Source organism: Sitodiplosis mosellana, unplaced genomic scaffold (assembly GCF_009176505.1).
Source record: "Sitodiplosis mosellana isolate CC-2019 unplaced genomic scaffold, AAFC_SMos_1.0 Smas_scaffold_1, whole genome shotgun sequence".
NCBI classification, from domain to species: domain Eukaryota; kingdom Metazoa; phylum Arthropoda; class Insecta; order Diptera; family Cecidomyiidae; genus Sitodiplosis; species Sitodiplosis mosellana.
The window spans coordinates 17,201,539-17,220,332 of NW_022595244.1; the positions used below are offsets into that span (position 1 = coordinate 17,201,539).

General features: G+C 36.0%; 4 protein-coding genes across 13 annotated transcripts in view; 1 reads left to right on the top strand and 3 right to left on the bottom strand.

Annotated features, from left to right (window-relative positions):
* Nucleotides 1-18,794, bottom strand: part of LOC129575250 (protein canopy 4) — a 381,491-nt gene that overhangs the window by 346,256 nt on the left and 16,441 nt on the right. The window lies entirely within an intron of this gene.
* LOC129580446 (gustatory receptor for sugar taste 64f-like) lies at nucleotides 426-2,330 on the bottom strand. Its single transcript, XM_055470885.1, has 6 exons — nucleotides 2,326-2,330; nucleotides 2,089-2,145; nucleotides 1,151-1,253; nucleotides 907-1,064; nucleotides 590-842; nucleotides 426-509 (listed from the first exon to the last, which is right to left on the bottom strand). Exons 1-6 carry the CDS (start codon nucleotides 2,328-2,330, stop codon nucleotides 426-428), a joined length of 660 nt encoding a protein of 219 aa, XP_055326860.1.
* On the top strand, nucleotides 3,742-5,708 carry LOC129574995 (aspartate aminotransferase, cytoplasmic-like). Its single transcript, XM_055457781.1, has 5 exons — nucleotides 3,742-3,951; nucleotides 4,058-4,348; nucleotides 4,414-4,631; nucleotides 4,693-5,152; nucleotides 5,357-5,708. Exons 1-5 carry the CDS (start codon nucleotides 3,825-3,827, stop codon nucleotides 5,497-5,499), a joined length of 1,239 nt encoding a protein of 412 aa, XP_055313756.1. The 5' UTR covers nucleotides 3,742-3,824; the 3' UTR covers nucleotides 5,500-5,708.
* On the bottom strand, nucleotides 7,826-18,565 carry LOC129573791 (probable serine/threonine-protein kinase DDB_G0282963). Of its 10 annotated transcripts, none has more exons than XM_055455268.1 (10): nucleotides 18,381-18,565; nucleotides 17,006-18,057; nucleotides 12,959-13,075; nucleotides 12,265-12,801; nucleotides 11,931-12,167; nucleotides 10,044-11,843; nucleotides 9,631-9,957; nucleotides 8,995-9,544; nucleotides 8,754-8,921; nucleotides 7,826-8,619 (listed from the first exon to the last, which is right to left on the bottom strand). In XM_055455268.1, the coding sequence occupies exons 2-10, from the start codon at nucleotides 17,225-17,227 to the stop codon at nucleotides 8,570-8,572; spliced, it is 4,008 nt and encodes a 1,335-aa protein (XP_055311243.1). In that variant the 5' UTR covers nucleotides 17,228-18,057; nucleotides 18,381-18,565; the 3' UTR covers nucleotides 7,826-8,569. The 10 variants fall into 10 exon arrangements, with proteins under 10 accessions (XP_055311243.1, XP_055311333.1, XP_055311155.1 ...); XM_055455358.1 differs by having other exon boundaries at nucleotides 17,006-17,433; nucleotides 18,381-18,555; XM_055455180.1 differs by having other exon boundaries at nucleotides 18,232-18,542.

An 18,794-nucleotide genomic window follows, 5' to 3' on the forward strand; every position in this document is an offset into this window, starting at 1 on the left:
CTAAAAATCTGTTGCAAACCAGTACATATCTACAACTGTCGGATCAAATGAAAAATTTTCTGTGTGAGAGTGGTTGTGACAAAAAAATTCATTTCATAATCGAGTTTATATGATAAAATATTGGTTAGTAATTTTGTTATTCCAATAACATTCAACAAAAATGTAAAAGTTTCAAGAAAATTGTAATTGGCCTTAAGGCAGCATGTGATAGAATCGTTGCACGCATAATTTAATTTTTGCAGAATCTATCGCCGAATATAACACATAATGAATAAATAAAATCATACAAAAAAAATATTTTTGTTTGCCACCTTAAGTATTCTGTTTACGACAAAAATCCATTGAGAGTTTTGATGAGTCTCAAAACGAAAGTCGAGTAAATAATACTATCATTAAATATTCCAATGTGCATAATATGCCCATGATTAAGCTTGGCAATCTGCTACGTGAGGGTAACGGGAATGGAATTGCATCATAATAATCTCATATGTCACGATAGTTCCTGCCAGCTAAAAAATCAAAAATATTGCGGAAATTCAGTATTTTCCATAAATGTGCTACATCTTCTTCAAACTAGTCTGCTACTTACGCTCAAAATCATTTTTCGAGTTATGAAAAAAAATCTCATTCCAGACAAGGCAATCGTTTCATTCGTCACTTCGTCAAAAAACCGTTTCGTTTCAGTGTTCCACGAAGAAGATGACACCGATCGTAAAATTTCAATGGGTTTTGTGGACTCATCGTTGATGCCAGCTGCAGTAAATGACACAAAAAACGCACGAATCACGAGGAAAATGAAAGAGTACCAGAAGTATATCAAGCGATAGTACGTTGGTTGTGGCCTATGAACATTTGTAATTTGAAGATATTAGTACAAAAGTTTGATTTAAGATAATTGAAGATTACCTTAAGCTTGAAAATAGTTGCTTGCAGATGAAGAATAGATGGTTCGAATAACAAAGCAAGACAAAATGGCTTATTTTTTCATCGAATGTATAGACCAAATCACATAACCGCCTGTATTGCTCTCGTCTATACGCCCAATATTCTTGAGACATATTTTGCTGAAGTATTTTATTGAATATTCATAAGGAAAAAATCAATGCCAGGGAAAATGCTAAAGTTTGTGACCAAAACAAGTAAACGTTACCTCGGCTGTTGCCTGCTTCAATTCACAATTGAAGAGTTTGAAGTGTGTGGACAATCCAATACTAATGACCATAATAAACATATCCAAAAAGTTCCAAACAAATGTTGCACTGAAAATTATCAGTTTGACGCAAATCGCTTTCCAAACTGGCATTTGTTCGGCATAGGTGAATAAATAAGGAACATCAGCATCGATCAATCCCGCAAAGGGATCTTTTCCATCTTGACACACACTAATGAAGTGCAGCAATGATCCAACACTGAGCATATGCTCAACTAGAATCAATAAAGTATGAAACAAATGAATTTGCATCTTTCGAAAAAAGTGCAAGAATAAATACTCAATGCCAGAAATAGAACAGAAAGCGACAACAGCCTTATCTTGAGCACGAAATTCTTCTTTTGCCTTTGATTGCGAAATGATGGCAATTTAGTTTCAGCATTTTTCCATTTGAACATTAATTTCGGCCACTTTGGGGCCAAAAATAAGAAGCTCACAAATCCAAAGGTATTCGATCCATAAAATATAAGCACGACTGAAAAGTAGTTATGCTGATCATAAATATGGTATTCAAACAAACATGTGTTTTAAGATTGCTGAGCATCTCAGCATTTCGTAAGGCACGGATATATCCGAGTATATCGACGACGCATACTGTATAATACAGTGGCGTGTGTTGCTACGTGCAGCCGCAACGACTCGACCGAAGTGTGTTCAGTTGATGTGGCTGCACGCAACATACATACACATTCCGGTCGAGTCGTTGCGGCTGCGCGTAGCAACGCACGCCACTGTATGCGTCATCAATATGCTCGGATATATCCGTGCCTTACAAAATGCTGAGATGCTCAGCAATCTTAAAACACATGTTTGTATTCAAATACAAAGGTTGATTCCCATTTCACAAACCGATTGACGAGAATTCAATGTTTTTATTGAAATTCATCCAGATCAGCAACAACGAGTAACACGATAAAACTGCTGCAACAACTAAGCTATAGGTAGTGCGAACACTTTTCCACTTGAATTGAAGCTCAGTTACTTGGCGACTCTTCACATTAATGACGGGCAACGCGCCGAAAAATTGACCTATGATAAGAAAAGGCCAAATCGCTTGCCTGAAACTTCCTTCAAATCGGTGACTTTCTGCTGAAAAGTTGGGAACGAATCATTACCACATTGTTTAATTAAAACATGCGTCGATTTTACCATGAAAGCATCTATTTCCTGCTGAGGGCAAACAATTTGATGATGACGACGACGATTGCCTGAAAAATGAAACGTTTTCAAAAACAAATCCTTAAAAATGTAACTGATCCCATTAACCTGTTGGTGAAAAATAATTTCTTCATAGTGCGCAGAAGGGAACTTCTAATCTGATTGATCATCCCGTTTCATTGAGTCACAAAATACCACTAAAATATTTTGCTGTCGATTCGTTGTTAAATATTCTGGACACTTCCAGTCGCGCTTAATGGAATTAACTAGAAAATTATAAGATTCAAAATATTCAAGAAAGAAGATAAAAGAAACCAAAATGACGCCCCTTCGAGTGCAACTCAAACCATTAGAATCATCCTACATGAGTTAATTGAATGATAAATAAGCTTCTATTTTAATGTATTCGAGATGGATAACGGAATACTAAACCATGTTCCCGAATATAATGGATTTATTATAATTTTACTATAAAAAGTAGCTGTAAGTACTAAAAAAACGTCTTAGGTATAGAACAAAATCAGGAAAAGTTTTGTTCGGTAATGATAATTGGCTCATGGCTTTACGGAAATTAATTTCTAGAAATCGGAAGTCAGTGAAAGTACATTAGGTTATGTTTGTAGAAAAGCAGCAAAAAAAACAAATATCGACATATGCATAGCAAGAAGTTCCAACAGCTATCAACAGTCGTTGGTCTGAAACAAATGTTATATTTACATGAAGGCTCAATAATATTGATTGGAAGATATGGGAGACACCTCTTACATTTGCACTAACAATTGGGATGTGAAACATTGTCATCGTGTGGCAAATGTAAATATTTCCGGAAGAAGAATATATTCACGTGCTGTAAATTGTATAAAACTCTTCAAACTCTCTCCATTCACGGCAAGTTCAAGCTAAGGTCTGACAAATGCATGCTACGTAGATCTTTATATAGACACAATAAAATGCAATTATTGAAAAAAAGTACCAACAGTCTAATTTGGAGATTTATTCGTTTACCATGCCAACATGTAAAAATTCTATTATAAAACTATAACAATTAAAATGCAATATGAATGGCGATGATAAAATGACGTTAACAAAATCTTGATAAAATTAAGATGACAAACAATTAAGATGCAAACACAACCATATTCAACTTTAGTATTGAAGGCAAAATCATTAAATTCAATTGGTAAAAAATGACTAGCAAAAAATTAATAAGCAACACGTAATAACAAAAATGAGTAAGTTTTACGTTAATCGCTTACTTTCAGTTATTTCCAACAATTATTATGGGGCGTTCAATTTAGCAACACATCTGTATGAATCACTGAGTCGTAATTTAAAAATGTATATAAAGAATATTTGTGCACCGTTTTCCGTCTAGTTCGAAAAAAGTACTGAAACGTGTTTATCACTGCAAACATTATCGAAGTATCGGCTCCGATTTTAAAGCTAGAAAAATAAAATGGGAATTATTGAAATGGAAAGTTTCTTCAAAAATGTTGTAGTTGGACCACCGAATTCTACGTTGTCTCTTCTCAAGGCATTCGCAGAGGACAAAAATCCAGTGAAAGTGAACTTGTGCATTGGAGGTAGGTTTCGATATTGAATTTGATTGAATCATTAGAGATATCTCAGCTAAAATATAGAGTGACAATCGCACAATCGCCCGAAAACCGCTTCCATGAAATATTTCAGCTTATCGCACCAGCGACAATCAACCATACGTTTTGCCAGTAGTGAGAAAGACGGAAGCCAGAATAGTCGAAAATAGAAAAATAAACCATGAATATCTGCCTTCGTGTGGACAACAAAACTTCACCACATCTGCAATCGAATTACTACTTGGTGAAGATTCAATCGCTATCAACGAGAATCGCGTACATGGCATTCAATCCATTTCTGGAACTGGTGCGTTGCGTCTAGGAGCTGAATTTCTATTCAATGTACTTGGACATAAAACAGTATACATGTCAAATCCAACTTGGGGTATTTTAAAAATGCAATCACATCGCACGAGATATGATATCAATTCAAAAACAATTTATTTACAGAGAATCATGAAAGAATTTTCGGTCGTGTCGGTTTCACGGACATTCGATCGTATCGATATTGGAATTCAGAGACTCGATCGGTTGACATTGATGGGATGCTCGATGATTTGGATTATGCACCGCAAGGTGCCGTAGTTTTGTTGCACGCTTGCGCTCACAACCCGACCGGCAGTGATCCAACACCAGATCAATGGATTCGTATTGCAAATACTATTGAGGTATGCAATATGGAACAACAAAAAATTTGATCAGAAAAATGATCGATTTTGATATTTTTAGAGAAAAAATCTGTTTGTGTTCTTTGACTCGGCCTATCAAGGGTTTGCTAGTGGTGACACAAACAAAGATGCGTTTTCCGTTCGATATTTTATTTCACGGGGCTTTGAATTGCTTTGCGCACAGTCATTTTCAAAGATTTTCGGTTTGTATGCCGAACGAGTTGGCTGTCTCATCGTTGTACACAACGAGTCTTCGACAATAGCAGCTGTAACAGATCAAATAACAAATATAATATACGATTCATACTTAAATCCGCCCGGATATGGTGCATGTATCATTGAAACTGTCCTAAATGACAACGAACTCTATGAAGAGTGGCAAAACGATCTAAAACTAATGTCAAACCGCATTCGATCCATTCGCAAATCGCTTTATGATGAGTTGATTCATTTGAAAACACCTGGCTCCTGGAATCACATCATCGATCAAATTGGCATGTTTTCTTATACCGGACTAAATGGTACATACCAAATAGCATGTTGCAATTTACTTTTGAAATGTACCTCACATTAGTTCAAATGAAAGCCGTCATGTAATCATGCGAACAGCGCTCAAATCGTTTTGTAGAATTTTCATACAAAATGACAGTGAGGCACTTTTGCAACATGCTATTTCCGACATCGAAAATTAATTTAATTCAATTGAACTTTCGTTTTTATTGTAGAAAATCAAGTGGATACACTGATAAATGAGCACCACGTTTATCTTCGAAGGAATGGTCGTATTAGCTTGTGTGGATTAAATGAAAGTAATGTAACTTACGTAGCAAAGGCCATCCATGCAGCAATCACATCAATTTCGAATTGAAAAAAAAAAACAAATAGAAAAAACAACTCATCAATTTATTTTTTTCTGTAGATTTATTTGGTTGCTGTTTTTTGTGTGTTTTCATCTTACACTTAGTTTTAATACATTTACATATAATATAATGTTTTTTTTTCTTCTCAAATGTTCAATGTTTTTTATTTGTTATTGCTAAATTTATGCATCAAATAACATTGTTTGGTCTTTTAAAAAGATTTCTTCATTTCAATTTTCTCTTCTTCTTCTTCTTTTTTTGTATCGTTCCATTTTCTTCTTTTATGTCTGTATCCCGTTGCTGTTAAATGATTGAATTCGAATTACCTAAATATTATTAACTTTGACCGGCATCTGAAATGCGAATCGTTATTGTTGATCGGAAAAGAAAAAAAAATGTCATTTCAAAAGTCTTGGTGCATTTTTACTGCATTTAAACTACATTCTTTCATAAACAAACAAAATACTGCCTTTGACATAATTCGACTGCATGCTAAGGTAAGTGTGTGTGTGTGTGTGAGTTTTTTTTGCCGAAAGCCGAAAAAAGTTCCTCAGTTCGACTTGGAGATTTAGCCATTCATCTATGAATGTATTAAACTCACGACGAAACTAAAGTGGAGCTATGAGAAAACTGTTTGACATTTTAAGTGTAGTCGGCATGGCAGTTATATCACGGTTTTGAATATGCAATGGCAGTTTGACCGAATTCAGCAAAGTCAAATAAAGCGTTTTATTTTCTTTTATTGTGATGATGGTCAAAGGCTGCCTCGGATTGAATGCGAGGTCAACCTAAAACCATCATTCGTAAACTTTTGCATTTTTTTTTAGCTATTAGATGAAGCCGTTGCTGCTCTTTCACACTTTGAAAAAGTGTTTTTTACAAAAACGAAGAAGAACAACACATGTTTAGTTCGATTCGCAAAATTCTGCATACATTTAGATCAATTCTAATTTCGGGCTTTAATACAATAAATATAATATCGACAAATTAATTATTATAATATAATTTTATTAACATTCGCTCCATTTTTTTTTTGTTTTTCTTTTCGTCGTGCAAATTTGCCATATGTCTTTCTCACTGAAAAGTTCGAAAAGTATTTTGCATTTGTTTTTAGTAGTTTTTTGTTGTTATTTTACTTAAATTAGATGAAATAAATTACAATTTAAACAAAATTCACTTGTGAACGATGTGTGTTAAGTATTCAAATGAAATTCGATCAAGGAAGGGGAAAAACGAGCGAAACTGATAAATGAGTGGCCGAATTGAACAGAGGTGGCCAAAATGGTTAAAATGTTGTTTTCGATTTGCCAAATGCTTTCTGTACTGTTGCAATATGATTTGGATGAAATAATGGTTGAACCGTTTTGTTGTTGTTGTTTTTAAACCGAAAACTGTAGAGAAAAGAGTATTATCGATATCGATCGTTACGACAAAAAAAAAATTTGCCCTAACATAAATTTGCAGAAAAAGAAAATAGAAATTATAAAGAGGAACGCTATTCATCACTGACTGACCTGTAATTTTAGCTCAAACGATTTTCTGTTTCACATGGACATCCGGTTATATCCGAATCCAATAAGATCGATCTATTCGCTTTCTGTTTTCCTTTCTTTTTCCGTATTGCTCTACGCTACTATAAATTTGTTTTTGTTCATATCACAAATGGAAATAAAATTAATAGATTTCCTTCAATAGTTAAAAACAAGAGACGATGAAATAATGAGTGGAAATATAATAATTTGCCTTTTTTATGTTGAAAGAAAAAAAAGTCAGCACCGAAAACTCAAAACTTGATCGTTAAATTCTTTTTCGATTGATACATTGATTTTTTTTTTAAAGAAAGAATTAAATAGAATGAACACAAATGATTTTCTCATCTGCGTTCATAAATTTATAATTTAATTTACACTCAAATTTATCTTAGTTAACAACTTGGGTTGGATATTGCGGAACTGGAGAGACTCTTCGTGTTCATTTTTCTTTTTTTGTTTTGTTTCATTTTTGCTTGGAAACATAAACAGAGGCTTTTCACACATAAATGGTTTTTAGTAGATTTTTTTGTTTCGTTTTTCTCTCGATTTCATTGATATTTTCATGTACATGTCAAAATATCTATTTTTACCATTTTAACATCATTTTATGGTGTTTGTAGTTTGTTTGTTTTTATTGTGTTTCTTTCGTTTTTTGGGCTCTTCGATTTCTATGGCAAATGTTTGCATTTTGATATGCTATTCGACAGCGCGATGCATTTGCATGAATTGAAAATAAATTATGATACTCGTTCTTTTATTTATTTGTTTAGTTTTTTTTCTTTACTAATATAATGCGATTGGATGCAGTTTCATTCAACTTATATTCTCTTTATGAAGCAATAACAACAGTTTTTATATCATTTCTTCTGTATTAAATGAACATAATTAAAATGAGAACAGATAAATCAACTGAAAATGTTAAAAATAAAAAAAAAATCTAATTGGATGTGAAGGTTGAGTGTTTTCTAGTAATGACTGTTTGCATTTTTTTTATAAGTGCACAATCACTTTGTAAAAAAAAACTGAAATTTTCAAAATTTCGTCTTTTTAGCGGTTTATTTTTTTTTTGGCTTTAGATATCATTTCTCCACACTTCTTATTCATACGAGACGAAACGGATTGTTTTATCCAAATTTAAAAAAAAACTCTCTTTAGATTTTTTATTTAATTTGTGTTTGCCCGCCGCGGTTTCAATGAATTAAGTTTTAATTTTCCGGGAGAAAAGTTTAAATATAGAATTTATTTATAAGCCCAATGATTGGTAATCGATATTGGCAGATGTGTCTGGCAACTCTGTAATTTATCGAGGAACCTTCTTTAGATGCACACACAAATGCAATGATGATATCCGAATTGCCACAGTTATATATTGCAACTAACTAGATCGGGTGGCAAGAACTGTAAAAAGCGGATTTTGATAGTTTATCTGCACTTTCTAAATATTCTATGTTTTGCTTTAATGTTTTCGTCGACTTGGTATGTAGGATGTGTTCTCATTTACGCTACGATGCGTAGTTGTGAATTTGATAATTCACTAAATTCGATATTATTGTCCGCTGAAATAGTGAGCACGGCCATACTTCACTTCCTCCCAAGCTAAATAAAAAGGGCGAAAAGTTGAAAATTATTTCATGTGATTAATGTTTGTTATCAGTTCAGACAAATTGTGACACAATCGTTGAAAAAAAGCGAGAAAAAAGCATAGAGATTTAAAAAAAAAGTCGACTTACCTGAGCCGACGAAATGAACGATGTCGTTGTGATTGTGAGTGACGAACGGCACTCGAGTTTCAGCGAAGCTGGCGCTTTTTTGAGGAACATTGGCAGGATGAGAGTTAACGGGAACGACCTCATTCTCCGTTGCAGACAATTTGTTTAACATCGGTATCATTTTCGATCCTATTTGTTTTTCATTCACATTGATTAAAAATTTGAGACAAATTGGAAAATATTCAATTTCATTCACACTCACCATTACTAATATTATCTATGGATTTATTAATGCTATCGTGGGTAATGATAACTTTCTGTTGTTGATAGTTTGAAGCTGACTGGTTGCCAGTTTTTGAAACTGTGTTATGTACATTGTTTTGGGCGTTGAATGGTTTTGTGATGCCGGCATCATTATGGTGGTGCTGCGGCTGCTGCTGTTGTTGTTGTTGTTGTTGTTGTAGCTTTTGCTGCTGTTGCGCCTTCATAACATCACCATCAGTACCATGATTTCGATTTTTATCGTTCAATTCTATATTTATATTGTTATTCAAACTATCTGAATCACTAATCGATTGCGAAACACTGACAACTTTGGCTGTCGCATCGCCTAAACTAACATTATTGTTTATCGTATTATTGTTATTATTTAATGATTGGTTGCTAACTACATCACTGATTTTATTATTATTGACATTGATTTTATTTAAAGTGGTTTTCTTTGTTACGTTGCTCTTTCTAATCGATAGCTCCGTGATTGTGCTATTTCCAACGACGTGATTTTCTGTATGAATTTGATGATTATCAACCACCTGCAAAATTGAAATGACCAGTCGGATTAGTCCATCGATTTTGCTACCACAACAAAAACACATTCCGATTGTTGCAGCGAATTTACCTCATGAGATTCAGTCGGAACAGTGGTGCGATGTGCGGAAGCGTATCCTGGATCGGATTGTGAAGACATCATCGGTGTAAGAATATTTGGTTTTGATTGATTGCAATCGTATATTGCATGATTTACGGCACTTTCGAATGCGTTGGTACAATTGCTGGCGGACGAGTCGGTAATCGAAATTGGACCATTTGGAGTGTCGCTACCCACATGATTTTCTTCCTGCTTCATGAGCTGCAAAATGTCATCGTTGAAGTCACCAAACAGCAAAGGGCTCACATTTTCATGGTTCGTTTCACGATCACTGAAAATGACAGCAGTTTGACGTGCCTACACGGAAAAAAAAGAGAAAAGAAAAACATTCAGAACATTAACAAGGTTTCGTTTATTTCAAAGCGGATTTCCCAAAAACCAACCGTGCGCTGTGCTGTGATTACATTCGGCTGTGATTTCTTGGCCTTCTTCATATTGATCGGAGCAAATAGATTGCATGAATCGCTGTTGGCGATCTCTTCAGCTTTTGCACTATTTTGGACGAATTGCAATTTCGAGCAATTCGCATCAACTATAATTTTGTTGTCGACCTTTTCCTCGACGTGCTTTTGCGCCTTGATTGCATTTTCCTTCTGAATTACATTGGCTTCAGTTGGTGTTGGTGATTTCTTTGCTGTAGGCCCCTTGACTGGTTTTTCATTGGCTGTTGTGGTTGTTGTTGCTGCTACTGCTGGAAAAACTGGTGCCGCAGTTGGTACTGGTACTGCTGCCGGCGTAGATAGTGTTGATGTCGGCAGCGGTGGAGGCGATGTCAAAACTGATGCAAAGTTCGGGTGCGATTTCTGCGGCTTGACTGTCTTTTCCAAGCCAGGGAATTGATCCATGCTCATCGTTGTCGTATACTTTTCGCTGTCACAACTTTTCGATTTTTGCAACTGATTCTTCACGTACTCGCCGAGCTTCGGTGTTTCCATCATGCGTGAATCATCCAAATTTGAAGAAGACTTCTCCTCACTCGGCGATGATGTCTTGATTGTGTCGTACGATTTGTTGGACGCATGACTTCTTGAACTGACCGTACTACTACTTGTGCTAATGTTTGAATTTTCCGGCGATTCGCTATTTTTGCCGTTTTGTGAAACCGATGGCCATGCATTAACATTCGACAATTTTTCGGGCGGTTGATTTGCTTTGCGAGCCATTTCCGCGTACGATATGATTGATGATGATGTGCAGGTGACGGTCGATTCGATTGGTAACGAATGCACTGAGTCAAGATCACTGGAATCGGATTTATCGGATGGTGGCACTGATGATGTGGATTTGCGACGATTTTCCTTGGTCATCAATGAGTTAACATAAATGTCACGATCGTTGGTATAGGTACTGCTAGGCTGATATTTATTGCCGCCACTCATTGTATTGCTATTCGAATTGCGGCCGTGCGATTGGGCCGGATCGCGTTGGCTCATTTGTTGTTGCTTTGCTTTAGCCTCTTCTAAAATCTGTCGCTTTTTCGTCTTCTTCTTTTTGGTGACCACGTGAAATTCGGCCGCCTCAACATTCGTTGGTATCGACTCAATAGATGCATTGGTCAATGTAAGTTGCTCCGATTTTTTGTTATTTTTCGTATTTGGTTTGTTTTCTTTGTGTTTCTTGGCGTCCCGATCCTCGGTCGCTTCAAAGTCGTTGAGCTCTTCTGTGCCCCATGAACGACGTTCACCGCGTTTGTTGTTGTTGTTGTTGTTCTGCTGTGGCGGCGGCGGCTTTGAATTGTCCGATGTCGTGCTACGCTTTTGTGCATTTTGCATTTGCTTCTGTCGCAATGAAACCTGGGCACGTTCGGATTGAGCAATCTCCTCTTCAATCTTACTACTACTTTTTAGCTCTTCCATGGATGTGCTCTTTTTCAGTCGGTTCATCTCTTTCTTATTGTTGCCCAAGTTTTTCTTCTCTTTTCGATTACGTTCCGTTGCGCTGAGGTTATTCTTGTTCACATTGATGATATTGGTCTTTTTTGATATTTCCTTATTTTCGATAAAAGCCACAATCGAATCGATATTGTAATCGCTATCCTGTGGCACTGTCCAAGTCGTTGTATTACGATCCGCTTTGTTGCTGCGCTTCGTTTTCGGAGGCTTTGAAGGATTGGTTGTCAGTGGAATTGTGGTTGGTTTTGGTAAGATGGCATTGCCATTTTCATCAAGCTTATTTGGGGCCACCTAATCGATATAGAAATTGATTTGTACAAGAATTAGCGTGTGACTGCGAATTGTACACACAACATGCGTGGGAAAAGAACAACAAACCTGTGGTGGAGTTAAATGGACGTGTCTATTGGGCACATATTTTGGATCAATTGGACTTTTTGTGCTGATCGTTGGAGACGAATATTTCAAGAAATGGATCGGTGCGTCAACGTGGCAATTTTGCCGTGCTGCTTCGCCGTGGTCTTTAACAGTCGTTAAATAGTTCATTGTTGCAAGACGATGCTTCTTCAACTGCACTAGTTCGGTACCTTCATCCCTATGTTTTTCAGATGTGTCCTAAGAATAGCGCACGAATGAAGAAAAAAATAACACAAATTAATCAACACGGTCCAAATCTAGAAAGAAAAAATGTTTGCTAATCATTTCAACTGACCTGAGCCAAAGAATCATGTGCCAACAAATGTCTGGCTTCTTCCGGATCTTCTATATTGATTATGGTATGTTTTTTATCGTTTGCATTAATTACAGACGCAGATGTTGATGCAACCGATTTTTGTATTTCGTCGCAATAGCTCACTTTTTCGCCAGTTCGATGATGATTTGTCGCGCTGCGTTCATAATCATGTGCTTCCAACTTAGTCTTTGTGTTACTCTTTGCATTTGCTTTATGATATTTGGAGAGTGAAAACGACGATACTGGATAGTAGCTCGATGAATTTACATTGTTTGGTAAGCTGCCACCTTCACGTTGTCGTGACGAAACTGATGATGAATTTTTGGTGTATCGTGAGTTTTGCTGATGGCGACGCGATTGCGGTCCCAGCATATAATCCGAATCTAATAATTGTTCATTGACTAGATCTTGCAGCGAGCCACTAGTATGCGGACGCCGACTGTTCCCACGAAAATGATGTGACGAGTAAAATGTGTCTTTCTGTTGATCTTCGAGTTCAGCGTTATGTAGGAGCTCCTATAGATCGACAAATTTTTAATTAAATTGGGATTGGAGCACGTAGGAAATTTGTCGAAATTTGTTCAAATAATGGTCAAGTTTAAATGTTCCTTTTTTCATTTTTAATATATTTTCATTGAAATACGAAATACATAGAAAAAAAAATTCAACAAACCTTAAATAATTCACTTTTATTTTCTTTATCTTTTGGTCCTTTGTATGTAAACGCTTCATCCAGTAGGTTCTTTAATTCATTATCATCCAAATTCAAATTATCATCCAAATCAAGATTCTGCAAAAAAAAGAAAACAAAATCCGATAAAATTCCGCTTCTGAGTAGATACTACGATTGATTAGTGCTCGTTCATTTATGTGCGCAGAAAGAATCGAATCGAGATGTATTTTTCTTTTGAATGTACCATTTGGCACGGAAAAATGAACGAATGAAAGAAGAATAACATTTGTCCGTTAATTAACACGAATGCAACAGTAACTTTTCGAAAATGTTCTTAATTTCCAAGCGAAATGTTGAACTTTTTGATTGCATCGAAAACGGTTCGTGCAGACTTTTTTTTCTACTGCATTATACACTTTAAATTAGCACATGTTTTGTGATCTCCGTGTGCTTGCAATCATTAAGCGCAACGCCATCGATTCTCTCACAGCGAAGAGAAGAAAAAAAAATCGCTAATTATTTGCTTCTTCATTATTCTCCAACTATTCCAAGTATTTTTTTTTTTCAACTCATAAAATTTCAAATTATCGCATTTATGAAACTGGCCGCGAAAATCTTCGACTCAATTGAAAAACACGAAAAAATTACACATGAAAATCCATACGGAACAAGTACCGACGACGACGGCTGCTGTTGCAATCACTGAACGAAACTGATTGAATGTCAAAAGAAATTGCTTGATTTGCAATATTTACCGATGCGAATGCCAGACAAAAATCTCTAAAATACAGACGATTTTCCTTGATTTTTTGTCACGTTGTTGCACGAAAGAAAAAACGCAACCAAGACTTTCTTTTAATTTTTTGTTGTGTTTCACCGTTGGAATCTCAGCCAAATATTGATTTCTTCAAATAAATTTGAAGTGATCGTGACGACGACAGCTAAGCAAATGAAACATTTAAAGGTAATAAAAAGCCATAGGATTTGTGACATTAAACAGAAAGAGAGGCAGAGAGAGAGAGAGAGAGAACCCTCATTCGTTTCATACACAGCGAATCCGTAGCTGAGACCGCAAATGCAAATATGTATTGTTGGTTGAATCGACACAAAAACCGTCCAGTGGAAAAAAAAAGAGAATCGAAACGAATGTACGAACGAACACTTTTCTCGCATTCGCTTTACTGTGTCATTCAATTTGTTCGTTCGTTCGTTCGTATATTCTACCACTAGCATAGTTGGATTTTGTCCGAGTGTTCACAGGCGCGCTCTCTTCACAGAGCTCCATCAAACACACAGTACGCCCAAATGCAAGAGAGAAGGAGTGAGAGAGAGAGAGAGAATCACTAAAACACTTAATTAATATTTGTATTGTGTAAATATGGATTGTTGTGGTGGTCGTGTAAGCCGATGGTTGTCATTGTCACTTATTAACGCAATCGGCATTGGTTTTGGTTCTTTTCGTATTTATTTTATTTTTTGTTTTTGTTTTCGGTCACTTATTTTCAGCTATTCAGCTATGCAGCGATTGCCGTTAATGCAAGAGATATTTCCAGAAGGAAATCCACATGTTTGAAAGGAAAATGAATAAAGGCCGACAGCTGAAACATTGGAGCGTTAGCTCAACCGAACGCAATTTCAATTAAATGAACACCGTGAAGAACGAAACTGAATGAATCAAATCCAATTACTCAATGTGTATCGCTCGAATTCAAATATGCTCACTGAACAACGTATGTGTACCCAATTTTAGCAACAGCACTATATACTTTATCTCTCTCTATCTCTCTATGTATCTCCGTCTTTTTCACACGAAAACCAAAATGAAAACTGAAAATGACCACCGACCGACTACATTTTCTTTCTCGTGCGTATCGATCGACTAGACAATTGCAGTTCGGAAAACAATTTCCCATTCGATTTAAAACGGAGATTCTGTTTACCGAATATGATCGATATTCGATTGCAAATATTCAGCTGTTAGCCATTAGTACTGTCGCAAAGAACCATGCTCATGGGTTTCAATCACTTTGCAATATGTATAGAGATTTCGCTGTTTTAAAAAAATTTATTGTGTCGCCCGATTTTGCAACAAGTCACACACAAACACAACCCGAGCGAGAGAGAGAGCATAGCATAGCAGAGCAGAGCAAGAGAAGAGCACACCGAAAAAATAAAACAACAACATAGAACGACGAATACACAGATATTTCTTACGTCATTGGTCTACCAGTGCTGCTGAAAGTGGCCATGTTTGAATTTATTTATAATACTTTTTTCCTTCGTCTATATGTCATTTTCTGTATTGCTTATGACTGTAGAATTGAATGTGTAATCATATACCTATCTACACCGATGTACTTACTCTTTTTTTCATGGATATTTCATTCGATTTAAATTTATGAACAGAAAAATGCACGTACTACATTAAATGTGTGTCCTCTCTATATAATTCGCTATGAATTTTTTTTTCCATAGTTTGCACATAATATTCTCGAGTGCACTTCAATTAACGACCATTGCATTGACTCTATATAGCTCATTGCCCACGGGATTTTGGCTGATGGAATTTTTAAATAGGAACTAAGGCGAAGATAATTTCACCATGAGACTATTTAAAAGTACAGCAAAACCTATCACTGAATTTTTCCACCTTCGAATCGCGCGCACACACACACACACACACCGATTTAATAGAACATTCCAGTTTTTTTCTCCTTTTTTTTTCTTGCAAAAACTGTCGTTTATTTCTGATGTGAAAATTGCGTCAACACGTTAAAATTGAGCAATATTTTGTTCGAAGTGCGAAAAATGAAAAGCCAACATGATTTTGCATCTGTTTCACTTGAATCGAGGTGCCGAACAAAATGCGTCTTAAAATCAAATAAGATTCGGTTCAGTTCAAATGTGATTGATGGCAATCGGTTTTTGACATTGGAATTAATTCAGGTTTTGCGATTGCCGAACACAAAAACTCGATACACACAATTTTCGCGAATTTTCGTTTATTTTCCAATTGACATGACTGTGGCACACAAAATGTAAATACTTACGGAATCTTTTCCAGAACAAAGGCAATTGGATCAAATCAGGAAAAAAAAGGTGAAACCGAAAAAAAAACGAACGAAAAAAATGGACAACGAAAGAAAATCGCCGTTAGACTGAAATTCACTTTGCGAAAAATCGAAACGAATGTACAGATTGTACACTTTAAGCTGTGAAGAAAAAAACTGGTGTAATGTTTTAAAACTGCAACTTCATTGCCCATATTCGTACTTGTTATTCACAATACATCTGCAATTATTTTGTCGCACACACGGAATTCAATCTACGCATACAAACCATTTGGCGAGATACAGTGGCAAACACAGATTGGCACACATATACCATTAACCGTGCAATGATCACCGTTTAGTATTTTATCACACACAGTTACTCATACACACGCACCCGCGCACGCACACATACAGAAGAACACACACACACACACACGGTACCATACACTTTGAAACTAATATATGCTCAAGACAACTATTCAAAGGCAAAAACTATACATTGAGAGGTGCTTTGAGAGGAGCCATACACACAGTCAGTTGTGCGCGCGCGTTTGTGTGTGTGGGCTGACAATAAAAGCGATGACAAAAAAATTATTATCGTGGTGCTCGTGTTTGTTGCACGACACATTTTCATCGGTGGTTTATTAAAACACAATAGATGTATGGGTTATGTTCGGTGGTAGCTTTAGAAACTTGACTCGACTCGAATTTTTATATGCGTTGGTGTATTTGTGCGTGTACAATTTATGCACTAAACGCGAAGAAACCAACAAACTAAAACTAAAAGGTTCTATTTGCACATCGTTACTTTATTTGTATGGAGATGGTTTTATGTGTAGAGATACGTATATATATTTGCGATTGAATTGCCGTTTTCGCTGGCGTTTGCTGCTGCTATCGCTGTTGTTGCTTCTTGTGCAGTTTGGTTCTGGCCAATTTCGAATTTGTACATTTAGTAACTTGATTATTATGATTATTTCTTTTCTCTTCTTACCTTTGCGACTTGCTGTGTAGAAGTGCCTGATTTCGGTGCATCTCGTGATTGCTGTTGCATTTGAGTTTTTGCGGCTGTCGATGATGACATTGTGTCGCATATAGGATCCGATGTGTTTGCGGCCAATGCATTGGTTGTTTTTGACAATGTTTCCCATTTGTCAGGAGCTTTCAATTGTCCGTGTTCTGATGAAACCAAAGTTGATCGCTTAACCGACGACATTGAGAAAAGTGCACAACGACTTGGGCTGTGATCAAAACGACAACACACTATATTGACTGTTCGCTAATTGGGGCCCGTACACTTGTGTCGTATGGGGCGTTCAAATGTGTTTGTCTCTTCTGATAACGTCGATGGATGAGTTTTGTTTTTTTTAATCACTTGGCTTCGTTTGTTTGTTTTTTTTTTCTTCAAAATTTTTGTTTTATCTCGATTGAAAATAATACGAAATCCAATAAGATTATAAATCCACTATCCTATCTAACTATCGAAATGCGAGCCCTACTATTGGAGCACACTGCTCAGCTCCACATTCAATTGGCTATGTTGTTAATTCGATTGTTATAAAATATGAAGCGTTGTTAAATTGTCTATTGTGATTGCGTGTTTGATGAACAAACTCGCCAGAAACCATTTGACAGAAGCGAACTTTCGCCTGTCTTCACCTGTACACACTCAAGTCAATCAATCAGATGGAATTGAATTTTTCGCTGATGGTGTTTCACAGTGCGAACAGAGCAAGGCCGTCTTTAGAATTCAATGCACTTGGTTTGCTCTTTTTCAACAAAACGGAATTTATGACTTTTCGTGTGCAAAATGCGTAGATTTGGCCACTTTGGGCTCTTTAAACACGACCCAATATCATTTTTGGCATATCCCCATTGACGCCATTTCGTAGTGTTTTTTTTCTTGTGCCTCTGCGCTCCCTTTATTTTTGATACTCGCTTACAATTTTGTTTTATACACACAGACACTTCACACACTGTACGAATTCTTTGTGCGTTTTTTTTTTGGTTTTTCAATTTTATATTTTTATCGTGTCTTTTCTGACTCTTTCGTAATGAACAAAACAAAAAAGAAGAATGAATGAATGCACAACACACAAGTTCGGTGAATTTGTCTCTTAATCACAATCTACATCGTCGACCGCAAGATCGAAAATCAATAGTTTGTAATTCAAAATGGAACAAAATTTTTTTTTTTATAAAAGTCAGATTAAACCTAACCAAAATTCGTTGAAAGAATCAAATACTACACAAAAATAAAATAAAATCTATAATCGCAAATTTGAATGGTTGTCGCAGTTTTCTTCACACAAAAAAAGAGATATTCTTTATTGTTCCTCACTTCTTAGCTAACACACTAATTCACTCACTGTCTATATATTTTCTGCTAATTTCAACTACGTATGAACAGATAGACACAGGCTGAAAACGACCATGTCCGAAATTTTCTATTGAACTGAACTGGAAAATACAACAATAAAATCAGCGACAGTTTTTCGGTATTGTCGATGTATTTGTGTGCAAATGTGTATATTTGGGCGAATCGCCATGTTGTGTGTGCGACACGGGCATTTGTATCGGTTTCTATACCAATGTAAAAGAAAAGTCATTGACGACATTGATCTGGTCGAATGTTGATGAGAACGGTCGACAGGTGGCGCAAACAATGCAATACTTTTTCGTATTTTATTAGCCTTTTGGCTAATGGTTTCTTTGATATATTAATTCCATCGTTGCAAATTGTTGATTATTTCTTTGGGAAAAAGATAGTTTTCCTTGCATTA

Bases quoted from the DNA above. Each gene is read 5' to 3' on its own strand.
- LOC129574995 (XM_055457781.1), top strand. From the start codon at position 3,825: ATGGGAATTATTGAAATGGAAAGTTTCTTCAAAAATGTTGTAGTTGGA. The intron at 4,632-4,692 runs GTATGCAATATG...TGATATTTTTAG, and splicing joins GTATTGCAAATACTATTGAG to AGAAAAAATCTGTTTGTGTT. The intron at 5,153-5,356 runs GTACATACCAAA...TTTTTATTGTAG, and splicing joins TTCTTATACCGGACTAAATG to AAAATCAAGTGGATACACTG.
- LOC129580446 (XM_055470885.1), bottom strand. The intron at 1,254-2,088 runs CAATAAAAACAT...TTTCAGTGCAAC, and splicing joins TTGCTGATCTGGATGAATTT to ATTTGTTTGGAACTTTTTGG. The intron at 843-906 runs GTAATCTTCAAT...AAATGTTCATAG, and splicing joins CAACTATTTTCAAGCTTAAG to GCCACAACCAACGTACTATC.
- LOC129573791 (XM_055455268.1), bottom strand. From the start codon at position 17,227: ATGTCGTCGGTTAAGCGATCAACTTTGGTTTCATCAGAACACGGACAA. The intron at 11,844-11,930 runs GTTTGTTGTTCT...TATATCGATTAG, and splicing joins TCCATTTAACTCCACCACAG to GTGGCCCCAAATAAGCTTGA. The intron at 9,545-9,630 runs GTAAATTCGCTG...TCAATTTTGCAG, and splicing joins TTCCGACTGAATCTCATGAG to GTGGTTGATAATCATCAAAT.